Raw genomic sequence first — 13,590 nt, forward strand, 5'->3', positions numbered from 1 at the left:
GCCCATATCTCGGCCGTATAACCCGCCGGATACGAGCGCCGACTGCTATCCCGAGCAAGGCATACGGCTCAAATTCATGATCGACTGAGCACAGAGGGTTAAAGCGTATTATCGGACTGTGGTCGGTAGCATTGAGTGCGTCTGGAGAAGAGTATGAAGTTTATAACCGCAAAGCGCGAATCAATCCTTCAGTGTGTGCGTATCTGAATATCGATGATTTGCGGTTGATATGTGAATACACACGATTGTGCTGGAGTTGCATTGGCAGGATTATGATATATTCGTGGCATATGTACTTTAATGTAGAATATTGCATAAAAGTGAATGTTTGAAATTAGCTACTTTAAGGTGATGCAGGCTGTTTTATTTCTCACATTCGCGTCATAGGTGGCCAGATACAATCCTTAAATTTTAGGTATGCTGCAACTTACCAGGTGGGTTTTGGCGACATTTATTCTCAGTTTCGGTCGAACCCACTCCCTACCGCTTATATCGAAACCCTTCAAGCATTTGTAGACCACAAATCCTAGCTTAGCGTGGTTTAATCAAATGTTAGCACGCTTTGAAATTTCGTAATATCTGATGCGTGTGGTTATCGAATACGATCCAAATGTAACGAATTAATACAGATTTGTATAAACTATACCTGTCTAATTAATTGACGGCAACTAAATACTGGTTGTTGCATAGTCCTGGTTATAGTTTAGGATTTTGAAAGTGAGTAGTTCTAGTTCTAGTTCTAGTTGCGCATTAAAACAATTAGTTGCCGAACAATTAGAAAATACGGCGCATATCGATGCTCTGTTGTGTGATGTTCTTTCAGCAATTGCGAGCTGATTGCCAGCACTACAGCCAGGAATTGGGTTTTGAGGGACTAAACCCCTCCCATTTCAAAGTCCAACGTCCTTTTAAAATGCCGATTCTGTCTCCGATATTACCCGCTTCGTGATTGAATCTTGAGTTGCCGTTTAGCTAGTTAGTTGCAGTTTTTAAGGTCGTTACTTCGAGTTCTAGCAAAGAGTTTTGCAAAGTGAGCAGTTCTAGTTCTTGTTCCAGTTGCGCGTTTTGAAAATCCAGTAGTTTGTACTAATCTGGACGGTGGACACAACAGTTTCCCCGCGTATGAAAGTGTCTATTCATTGGGAACATTTCCGATCAGGGCAGAGTTTACGTTTGTTTTGTGCTGATAAAGTGGGAATGCAAATTGTAACGATAACATCAAGAGCACACCGTATTACAAGTGGGAAAACTTATGCAATGACGGCTTGACAATGGATTATAATACAAGTACACCCGCGGCGACGCGTTCGCGGCGTAGAGCCATGTAAGTCTCCAATACGCGTGACGCACACGGGTTAAACGCTTGACGTTGCTATCGAAGATTGGCGGCACGAACTGTGTTTATTTAGCCGTTAATCCGTCTGAATAGCGGTATTCACGATGGCGAATAGTTTTTAGTATTCGTGGCTAAGGTCATGGGAGCGTTTAAGAAAACTTACAACATCAGTTTCATTTTACCGATCAACCGCGAAGCACATAGATCTGTGACACCGAACCGGTCGACTGCACAGATCTTGAAGTGGCATTAATTTGATGTGGCGGTGTCAATATAACTGACAATATTTTGAGAGGATATAATATCTTACGTTTACATACTGATTGTTAAGAACAGCCAACATAGACTCCGAAACACAAACACGATTGGTTAGATCTAAAACAGTGATTACAAACGTGGGCGATATCGTCCCCAGTGGGTGATTTTGAGAACCAAGTGGGCGAAATTTCCAACGGGCGCGATAGGGACCAAAGATTTTAGAATGTCCTGTGAGATGTATTCAACTAACGCGGTCAAAAATTGCACGAGAAGACGGCTTTTTGTGCATATCACGCGAAAGTTGACTAAATAATTATGGAGAGTAGACGGAAGTAGACCCGGAAAACGGTTTTCCGAGCACCTACCTGGAAAATGACCCTATTTTAGTCAATTCGCCGGCGATCATAGTTAGAAGCATACATTTCCCGTTGGTATGTTCTCGTTTTTTGATCGGTAGATAGTGGAGGGGGGTGAAAATTTGTGTCGAGCTTGATAAGGGGACGAAGGCTTAGTTTTATGCCTTAAAATTGAAACTTGAGAAATAAAAGTATTCTATCATCATAATCGTTTGAGTAAGCGGTACAAGTTAGCAAAATTACGTGAGCACCACGTCGCTGATAACCTCTGATTATAAAACGACTATGCTGTGGGCTGATGAAGACTTCCCAAAATAAATGTTATTTCCACAAACGTGCGTGTAGCTTGTACTGCATGTTTCGTGTGCAGCGATACTACCAATCTAGGTTTACAGCTTCCCATAGAGGAAAATAGTATCGACTATTTATTTTTGTTGATAAATTAACTCTCTGTATCTTTCCAGTTCTCGAATAATCGTCTCCCAGTATACTGGACCCGATTCATTGTGCCCTGTCATATTCGACAGGCCAAGTCCATTTGCCAGTTAGTGGCAATCTGGACCGGTAATATCGAGTTCTGACTGGATATGCTCCTTATTATTACTAGTATATTTAGTAAAGTCGTGATATTGTCGCTTACGTCATCACAAGTCTATAGGAGTTATTGCAGAGAATTCGCATCATATAACTTTATAAAAGAGCTTCTTTGACGCACAGAATTTCAGTATACGATTGAATAATATATTCGTATTGTAACATACCCGAATATTTCGGCTGACACTCGTCAGGGGTAATCATCAGCAACTAGTAGAGAATTGGAAAGAACATTGCATATCAACAATCGTGTCGCCTAACATGACGTCACCGACATGACATTGTGAATAATCAGGGCGAAGATGTCGCTTAAGATCAATGTAATATTTTAAACCGCAAAATTTGGAAGCATTGTTTATTTCCGGGGACAGGGATTCGTACATTTAATATACGGAATTTCCCTACATGATATAAAATTTAATCGTACCGTTTTGTTGTATCTTGACTCGTGGCCTCGTTAGGCCCCGCCTGACTTTAATTGGGTGGATATACTGCACGATTGTCAGATTGCCATCGAAATACTGTACACAGCGTCGGTCCCTAATACAACCGACTCTCATTACCTTCATATCCATGAACTCATACGATATCTCGCGAGTGGATTCATTCTATGAAAGTTTGCAAATGCTGAATCATTGTAATGGCCACAAAGGCGTGTTTGCATGAGGAATAGTAAGTAGCATTGTTTGACCCGCTACAGGACCAGCTCGAAGCCATGCCTTGACGCAAATCGACAGTGTCAATATTTGGAGGGAAGAAGCTTTTAATGATCTGTTTGCGGTAACTAAAGTTGCGCGATAGGCAGTGTCCTTAAAAAAGTTGCTATCTTCGGACGGCGACTGTCGCATCGCGTTCACCCCGTTAACTAAACATTTAACGCGAACATGCGGTGTCAGGTAGAATGCAAAGTATATCAGAGCGCGCGTTAAAGCAACAAAACTCGACGCCGCGTAAACGCGGCTTGTGGCGCCTCCGTTTTGTGACAGCGTGATAGATTGCTGGAGATGCAGTGCCAGGAATATACAATATACATCAATGGTGTATCGGTATAGCTTAATATATAGTCGGGATTTACTGGTTTTCAGCAATTGTCCAAAGGAAGTCTTCTGTATTCTAGGGCCTGTCAAAATCGAGTAGTAAGCGTCCAGTTGAGTATTTGAATATCATTTCTTAAGATGTCATAACAACACATCAAATAATGCCAGTTGTACATCACATAAACGTAATTTTTCGACTATATCTATTTCATTGCACTTTGTGACAAGGCTCTGGGTTGACCATCACTGCAGAAATGTTATTTCCACTCACACGCGTAGCTTTACGCGTAGCTTTACATGTTATGGGTGCTGTGCTACGACAAATGGAGTGTTCAAGTGGGAAAAAACTATCATAATATAATTCTCGTTGATAAATTAACTCTTAGTGGAAGCGGGCGTATATTTCAGCCTTAGAACAAATCATTGTTCTCAGTCACACTGTATTCACGATAACGGATGGCGATGCCCGCCGGTGGCAAAATTTTTAGGAACAAATTCAATCGCCATGTCTTGTTTCCGTATGACAGACACGAAAAGCTAACCAACTTACACGCAATTTTATCTCGCCACAGACCATCTCTTAGACCCGTCTATAAATACGTTATTTTACTGTCCGCAAAACCGCTTCTATTTCTGTATTATCGTGGTCACGGTATAATGGGGTGATTGCGGTTTTGAAGCCGTTGTGTTTTGACATCTCAGGAAAGCCCCGAGTTCACTCTACACAAGTACATCGCAAACACATCAAAACGCAAATATTCTACACGTTAGTACAACAAGATATTTTCTACCATGCCTTGTTTTCGTCGCTTTGTGCTCTGTTACCAGATACACGACCCGCGAATACCAAGCAAACCGAACAAACCTAGTTTTGCATACGTTGCATTCTTTTCGCTGGCATCTCCGTCTTGACCCGTAAACATAATAACCGCCAAGCTTTTTGTTTGTGAATTCACTCGTTTAGTTTTACGACAATTATGATATCAATGATACGCGGTAATCGTTATAGTTTGGGTTATGATGAAGCTGCGTATATAGCAAATAATCTGAATGCAGTTTAGTGACTGCCGCCTGCTTGACTTGAAATGTATATTTACCGTTTGTTTTAGTTCTTATACATGCATGTATATTGTACAATATTGTACACTGTACAAACCTGAACTGCATGCATGTCATTAGCAGGGCTGGGTATAATGAATGAGTACTCCAATCTCAATCAAGAGTGGATTTACCAATAAGAATTATAATTTCGATACTATTTTTCACTGTTGAAGGCTGTAAAGCTCGACTGGTCGTGTCGTTGCATAGGAAACATGTACTACAAAGCTTCACTCGTTAGTAGAAATGACATACTGCATGATCAACTTACAGCATTGTCACAAAGTGCAATGAAATCGGTATGGTTAGATAATACAAACTAATCTTTATCGTGTGGAAAAACTGGCATTATAGTCTTTGTGATAGCATAAAAGAGACATGTTTGGACTTTCCACATCATTTATACTGGTGTACGGTACTAGTCCCATGTCTTGTCAGGCTGGAGCATTGTGAATTTGCAAGCAAGTGTCAGGCGGACCGATTTCATTTCAAACCTTCGTTTTCCATGTCAATGATATATATCACCTAATTGTTGAGGATTAATTTCCATATCTCCAGCTCAAATACACAACTTGGTGTACGGCCGCAACAGGTACAACCACTTTGCATTGACGCAACCTCAGTTTTCGTAGCATAGAGCATACGTATCGCCCGAGGCCATCGCACATAGCGTATTAGCTGCACACTTATTAGACACTGTCTGGCCTCTGAAGTGATCGTCTATTTATAGGCTAGTCTGATGCTTATGAACAATGGCTAGCCTACTGGGTATCACGCGATGTCGTCGGTTCATTTTAAATCAACGGTTTTAAGTAGGAATTAAGAAAATGTAGATATAAACGCGCACAACATTCTGAGAGAGTTTGATACTTTGGGTGGTAAACGTGATTTTCTATCACGATGTGATTGCGTGTGGCTTTAAACCTTTGGAAGCCATCGGTTGTTCTCTGTATTGTACGTACAGTACACACACAGCGTACGGCGAATACTCATAGAAAAGGACCTTGACATCGTGTTGTGAAGGATTTTCATTGTGTATCCGCAGTGCGGATTCCGCACCCAAAGGGGTGTAACCTAACTCAGAATTATATTGATGTCATAAATCCGACGGCCCTACGTGTAAGCATCATTTGATAAGCCTTACTCGCAAAATCTTAATCATCCCACTGCGTATCAACAAATGATTCTATCCTTCCGTTTCCAGATCACCCGTTCCAGTCTCCTCAGGATATCGAGGCCAAAACATTGGCTTCGCCGTCGCGACATTTCTCCACTAGCTCAGCGTCCAGCTTTAGGCCTAAAGGCTCTGAAGGGGCGCCGTGCGGCGCTATCGATGAACAAAAACAACAGTATTCGTACTTCGAAGTGACTGGGGACAACATATCAAGACCCGTGAAAAACTATTCAAACAGCAGCGTGCCTTGTTCGCCCAACATCGTAGATATACCTGAAGATCGTTCATTCTTCTCAAAAAGACAAGAACGACATTGCTATAAGGGTCCTTTTAAGGGCGAATCGCAACAGTATTACAACAGGGACCGGGCTGCGTGTACGAAGCAATTGTCCGCTTCTTCAGCCACAACTTCTCCAGACCCGGACAGGACTACATACTACCCAACACATTCATACCACGCCCAGGCGAACGGATATTACAATCGAACAGACGCCGTGGCTCACAGACGCCACAGCGACGTGACCCCGGTGCAATATTCCCGCGAATTTGCGCCCGACAACGCGTTACAGAGGAGGGGTTCCTATCACCATCAGCACAACTGGAATAAGGGTCAGCAACGGGCAGCGCATCCCGAGCGGTCGCTAGAGTATAGTTTGATCGAAGAAACGAATTTGAGAGCCAATCTGGAAACACACGTAAGTGAAATTCACCTGTATTGTATCTTGGATTAGAATTGGAATTGCATCAGTATCGTCCTATTTTAATTAGATATAGCTACAAAATCCGCAAAAAAAATGATAGTTTTCTGATCGCAAACGACAGTGCTGGTGTTGGATACAGTTTGTACTGAACATACCACAGTTGCAAAGCTAGAGGATTTTCTGCTTTTCCAAAATAGATTAGAATTACTGAATCCGCAAAACTTGGATATTGAATTATATTACAAATTAGGAATAAACACAACAGCAAATCAGATTTTAGCAAGTGTCTGCACAGCAAGCTTGACCCGTTTCTCACTGTAAGCACAGTTCCCCTGTAACATTTTCAGTTAACCTAGAAAATAGAATAAAATCAAAATAGGAGCATAGATTTATTTGATAAATTAATTCACTAATTCACTAATTAGACAGCTAGAATCATCAAAGCTGTACAATAGGGCTGTTCAAAAATAACCTTTTTTCCTGAATCTTGCTGATTACTTGATTAAATCGTTAGGTTGCTTTAAAAAACGACGCACACCAAATATGAATTCATTCCAACCAATATTCGCGGATTTCGTAGAGTTTGAAAATTTTGAATTTGCCTAAAAATGCAAAAAAAAAATTTTGTCGAATTTTTCTGCCAACCCCATTAAATTGTTGCGCTGTCTTCAAAAACGATGCCAAACAAATTTGACTCAATTCGAAGCCGTAGAAGCGTAGTTATATCAGTTTTACTTTGATAATTCTGGGATTATCCTTGATTGGTGGATCATCCCAGAATTATCATCAAAAAACTTGAATAACTCCGCTTCTGCAGCTTGGAATTGAGTCAAATTTGTTTTCCATCGTTTTTGAAGACAGCGCAATAAATTCATAAGGTTGGAAGGAAAATTTGAAAAAAAAATTGTTTTGCATTTTTAGGCAAATTCAAAATTTTCAAACTCTACGAAATCCGCGAATATTGGTTGGAATGAATTCATATTTGGTGTGCGTCGTTTTTTAAGGCAACCTAACCATTTAGTCAAGTAATCAGCAAGATTCAGGAAAAAAGGTTATTTTTGAACAGCCCTACTGTACAAGTATGACTGTAATGGCCCAATGACTATAAGACAGAGCAGAATGAATATATCTTGTAATTAATGGTACTTTATAATATTATCTTCTAGCTTACTACTATATACTTTGCGAGATTAGTATAAATGAATAGTTATGTTAGGTTATGGAATGGAATATACAGTAGCGCAAATAAAAACCCCAGGCGTCATTGATGCTGCTGCTTATAAAGGCATTATGCAAATATTCGCAAGCTCACGCTCGCTCCATGCGCATTCTACAGCAGCGATTCGCTAATTTTGATAAAACCGTTTCGTGTTTATTTGACCGAAACCCCTTACCCGTACGGAAGAGCGTGGTAAATATTATTTTCCTTGAATTCTCGCGGCCATCAAGATCATAGAAACACGCCAGACGCTCATTTATAATTCATGATACGATGAATTAACCTTCTCATGTCGACTGCGGTCCGATCGACCGTCTACCGAAGCAGCTCCTCCTTTCGATAGCAGACTAGGTAATTGCTCTCTGATCCCGTGGTTAGACGACGGCTTACGGTTCAATATAAGAGCTTGCGGCAGCCCGCAATTGCGGATTAACGCTTTTCATCTCCCCCAAACCCTTGCTAATAGTCAACGCGATGCGGGATCGTGTAATTCGTCAGCGCGCATCAATGGTGTACTGTAAAATGTGTAGAGTATGTTACACATTTGTGGTATCAACTTACAACATTCGAACTGAATATGAGAGAGTATCATAGTTCAAGATCCAGCTAGTTGGGTATGACGAATGATATCCAAAGTTCAAATATGTACCTTTTATGTGGCCACAAAAAATATACCGGCAGTCCTATACATCGCATAAATATTATTTGGTATTTTTCCGACCATGCCCATATCATTGCATGTGAAAATGCTGAGTGTTGATCATGACTTCGCAGATGTGTCATTTACACTAACATGCGTAGCTTTGTAAATTGTACTACATGTTCCGTATGCTGTAATACGACTAATCAAGATTTCAAGGATTCCAGACTGGAAAATTGCATCGAAACTATAATGTTTGTTGATGCATTAACACTGGGCAGGGGCGTGTATTTTCAGTACTCTAAAATATCATCTCTCATTAAAATACTCGCATCGTTGTGTCCAGTCATATATAACACCGTATCTGACCAACGGCGATCACGTCCTGTAGCGGGGTGATGAGGTAGGGATGACGCAAATCCCAGACAAGTCTCCGGCCCAAATATGATCAGCATTAATAATTTAACTGTCTGAGGGGAGGGAAGTTGCGTCTTCAAGTAGCTGAATACAAAATGAAGAATGCCAACGCGCGCGGTGATCGTGAACGCTACGGATGGGCGTGTTGGGGGTGTGGGCTGCGGAAAGCAATAGGAATGCGTAATACATGCATAAAATCTGCTTACGATACGTACTTTCGTGCATTCCGTTTATGTAATTTGTGCATCAAGTTATCGAACACAGTGCGGTTGAGCTTTGAATAATGTTTACGTATTGCATCCCCGCGTTCCCCAGACTTGGAATCTAGAAGTAGACTAATTACAGCGAAATGTCGGTAGTCTTATCTAATCTTTGAAATGTTTCTATGTTCCAACTTAAATCATAATCTTATTACTGCTTTTCCTGGAAATCCTACAGGAGAACTTTATAGTGCGAAACAGACCAAGCCTGCTGTACACTGTGTACAGACATCTCCCGAACTCTGATTCTAACTCTGATTCGACGTGAACTGAACCCGAATCAATTTCCAAGTTTTCGCGAATTCGGTAATTCTAATTGTAATCTAATTGGGAAAAACACCGCGTAGGTATAATTCTAATTCTAATTCTAATCTAATTTGAAAATAAAAATTGTGTAGTCCAGTAACTATAATTCTATGAAAAAACTGTCCAGCTATTATCCTGATTTGATATGAATTGTACTTGATTTTTGGTGTAGCTCTTTTTAATCCCGAATTTAATTGAATTTGCAAGCTTTTCCGAATTCACTAATTAGTGTCATTTTAATCTAATTTGGTAATTAGGTGTAGTTATAATTCTAATTCTATTCTAATTTGTAAAAAAAAACTGTAGCCTATAGCAGATGTAATTCTAGTCTAGTTTAGTGAAAAAGTATAGCTATAATTCGGATTTTATATGAAAAGAATTTGATTTTTGTTGTATTCATTTCTAATTCCGGATTTAAATCAATTTCGAAGCTTCTCAGACTCCTGTAGTTGTAATTATACTCTAATTTAGAATAATTTATGCCGGTATAATTGTAGTTCGAATCTGATTTAGAAAATGCTGAGAATTGTCGATTCGTCCAACTTCCGCTATCATGCTAGCATAGATGCCTTCGAGCTAAGCAGTACGTGCTCTCGCGCTGATCAAACGTACATTTCTGTTTTGGCAGCAGAGAGGTCAAGATTCGCCAACCGAGAGAAAGATGACCACAGCCGGTCCTACGTTAGCTGTGGGTTACGGCCAACACACATCGCCCCATCAAACAGCGCCCAGCCGACACGTGGTCGATATGATCAACGATCATTCGGGAGAGTTGATCAAGACCGACAGTCCTAACTTTCTCTGCACGCAGCTCCCGCAACATTGGAGGGTTAACAAATCACTACCGACGCCTTTTAAAAGTAAGTATCTACTCACTAGGGTACATTAGGGTTGTTCAAAATTACTTTTTTACCGGATTCCGGGGATTCACTAAATAAATTGTTAGGTAGCCTACAAAAAGGCTACAAACTAAATTTGGCTCGATTCCAACTGGTATATGTGCACTGCACAGAACTTTGAAAATTCTGAATTTATTATAAAGACAATTAGAAATTTTCTTCATTCAAACTTTAATGTCAACCTTATGAAATAGTTGTGTTGTCTACAAAACTGATTCAAAACAAATTAGACGCAATTCCAACCCGTAAAATCGAAGGTTTTATTTATTTTTTTAATATTAATTCTAGGATTACCCACCGTCCAGGCTATTTTTTCAAGTCCAATAACTTCGCTTCTGCGGGTTGAAGTGAGCAAAAATTGTTAAGCATCGTTCTTTTAGATAACGTAACAATATCATGCGGTAGACAGTAAAATTTGAAATTTATATTCCATATTTTTCATAATAAATTTGAAATTTTCAAACTTCTCGGAGATCACAGCTACCACTTGCAATCTAGCCAAATCTGGTCTACACCTTCTTACGGATTGGTGTGCTTAAGACGTTTTCACCCATTGAAAAGGTGAAACTTCTACTGTATGAGTCGGGTTTATGTCTTGACCCCCCGCGAACCCCCTAGACTTCCCCATGTAATCTATGAGGCTTGTAAGACCCCAACTTACGAACCACTTATTTGGATTGTTCCAACGTGATTAGCGCCACCACAACTTCGAGTACCATGTTCCTATTGAAACGAACCCGAAAATATGGCGATACAATTGTTGATATACAATGTTATTTTCGACTCTCGACTAGTTGCTGAGGATTACCCTTGAGTAGTATCATCCGAAAATAAATATTTTATATGAATTTTATATGAATTTTATATGAATATATTATTCAATTGTACCTCCAAGAGTCTCTTCGAAAAGCCTTGTATTTTCTAGTCGTGGCGTTATCCGAGATACCCGACGGCACGCAGGTCACGGTGATGGCGGGTAACGACGAGAACTGTTCGGCCGAGCTGCGAAACGCGACCGCCGTTATGAAGAGCAACGTTTCACGATTCAATGATCTACGGTTTTTAGGCAGAAGCGGACGAGGTATGCAGTCGTGCGCTTTGAAATCTGCCCGACACGAAACGCGGGCGTTATAGCCTACGCCTCAGTATGAAACCACAAGTGAACTTTATCCCTAATCGCGTTTCTTGGAGGTTTAGGATGTCATTCTAATCTCTTTCCATAGCAAACTTAATTTCATTCGACATTATGTATTACACAACTAGTATGGCTGAGCACAATAATACGAGTACTCATCATCATCATTGGTTTTATTAGCAATTTTTTCAGTTCAATGCACCACATAAATGCGATGCAATGAAAAATAGGAAGGTGTCGAAGCGACTTGGAGTAGTCTATGAAATCGCACACCCACCTTGGCCTAGGCGATGTAAAGAGGAGGCATGCACACTGAATGAAAAGTAAAGAAGATAGTATAGAAAAAGCAAGCGACAAAAATGGGGTGGCATGTCATGGAAGGCGAGATCGATAGGTCAGATCGTGGTCCGGTAATTTTGAGGATGGACTAATATTATTTGAGTAGTAATTGCTTGTATTTCGACTTGAATGTGGACATGCTCGTCGACTGTCGGATAGCCCGCGGGATACTGTTTCACACATCAGGTCCGGCATATTTGATGGAGCGATGATCTTTTCGGTCGATCATATGATATTTGAACGACGTGGACGCGCGAACCTGAATCGAGTACTAATTCCAATGATTCGAGACCAGTAGAGAGAAATAGGGTTTTGAGTAATGAAAATATACATTACTTTCGAATGAGAGTGAATTCATCAACGAAAATTATAGTTTCGATACGATTTTCCTCTGTTAAAGCCTTGAAACCTCGATTGGTCTATCGCAGCTTACGAAACATTTAGTACAAAGGTACGCGCGTTAGCGGAAATAACATCCGTCGTGATCAACCGACAGCATTGTCATAAAGTGAAATGTAGTAGGTATGGTCGAAAATATACCAAATCATATTTACTTATTATGATGTAGAACTGGCGTGTTATCATTTGTTGTCGTATAAAAGGTGCATCTATTTGAACTTTTCACATTATTCATAGCTTGATGGCATCATAATGAGGGAGATGGATACTTGAATAATCAACTCTCCTAGAAGCCTAATACCTGATTGAGAATCGACTCACTCAGGAACCAGCCCTAACATTTACAAAAGCACTAGAGGGAGAACAAACTGCTGAGTCGGGCAACGCAAAAATAATAACAACACGCGCTTTTCAAAACACGAAATATTGTCTACTTCATCAATAGCTAAGAAAGACATTTTTGCACAGTCGACAAGACCTGAATTGCAGGAAATTAGAAAGATTATAGCGCATGATAGGCCCCCTGAACGCTCGTATCGCTTTTGTTAATTTCGTCATCCGGCAGTTCTGGAAGTTTTGGGCGACCTTGCGCTGTTGCGTTTACGTTCAGCAGTCTTGTACAAACTCTGGGATTCTGAAAGCGCGCAAGTAGAACCGGAACCAGAGCTACTCGATTAAGCAACTCGCAAAGTCCTAGTTCTAGAACTACAGATACTCACCTTTCAAAACCAGCAACAACTAGAACTAGAACTACTCAGTTTTCAAAACCCACAACTAGAACTGGAACTAAAACTACTCAGTTTTCAAAACGAGCAACCACAACTAGAAGAAGAACTGCTCATTGTTTAAAACCAGCAACTGCAACTAGATGTAGAACTACTTATTTTTCAAAATCCACAACTAGAACTAGAATTACTTCCGAATACGAAAAACCAGCCGCTACAAGTAGAACTAGAACTACTCCCTTTTGAAATCAACAACTGAAACAAGAACTAGAACTACTCACTTTTCAAAATCAATAACTGAAACTAAAACTGGAACTACTCACTGTTCAAAATAAGCAAGTATAACTAGAACTAGAGCTACTGACTTTTTAAGGCTCGCAACTAGACCTAGAACTGAAAATGTTCACATTTCAAAACCCGCAACTAGAACTAGAACTACTCACTTTTTAAAATGCGCAACCAGAACTAGAACTACTCACTTCTCAAAATATGCAACTAGAACTAGAACTAGAACTACTCACTATTCAAAATACGCAAGTAGAACTAGAAGTAGAACTACTCACTTTTCAAAATACGCAACTAGAACAACTCAAAAAACCGTTAGGTAGTTGACCGCCAACTAACTAAATTGTTAGTTTGTACAATGTACATGCACACTGCACGCTGCACAGTGTACACGTCTGATGGTGAGAATGAC

At 40.2% G+C, this 13,590-nt stretch overlaps 3 protein-coding genes across 9 annotated transcripts in view; 2 read left to right on the forward strand and 1 right to left on the reverse strand.

Annotated features, from left to right (window-relative positions):
- Window positions 1-13,590, forward strand: part of LOC145452899 (uncharacterized) — a 268,123-nt gene that overhangs the window by 89,235 nt on the left and 165,298 nt on the right. The gene's annotated exons all lie outside the window — the stretch shown is intronic.
- Window positions 1-13,590, reverse strand: part of LOC145452910 (transcription initiation protein SPT3 homolog) — a 130,775-nt gene that overhangs the window by 71,945 nt on the left and 45,240 nt on the right. The gene's annotated exons all lie outside the window — the stretch shown is intronic.
- LOC145452900 (uncharacterized) overlaps window positions 1-13,590 on the forward strand; it is a 77,973-nt gene that overhangs the window by 44,294 nt on the left and 20,089 nt on the right. For 5 of the 7 annotated variants that reach the window (XM_080331035.1, XM_080331031.1, XM_080331029.1 and 2 more), the window contains exons 2-4: window positions 5,884-6,548; window positions 10,025-10,256; window positions 11,221-11,376. In XM_080331035.1, coding sequence (XP_080187161.1) covers window positions 5,884-6,548; window positions 10,025-10,256; window positions 11,221-11,376 — 1,053 coding nt within the window. The remainder of the gene's footprint in view (window positions 1-5,883; window positions 6,549-10,024; window positions 10,257-11,220; window positions 11,377-13,590) is intronic. The other 2 variants (XM_080331030.1, XM_080331033.1) reach the window with 1 other exon arrangement.

Source organism: Botryllus schlosseri, chromosome 12 (genome assembly GCF_051294905.1).
Source record: "Botryllus schlosseri isolate E-star chromosome 12, Bs_hap1, whole genome shotgun sequence".
Taxonomy (NCBI): Eukaryota; Metazoa; Chordata; class Ascidiacea; order Stolidobranchia; family Styelidae; genus Botryllus; species Botryllus schlosseri.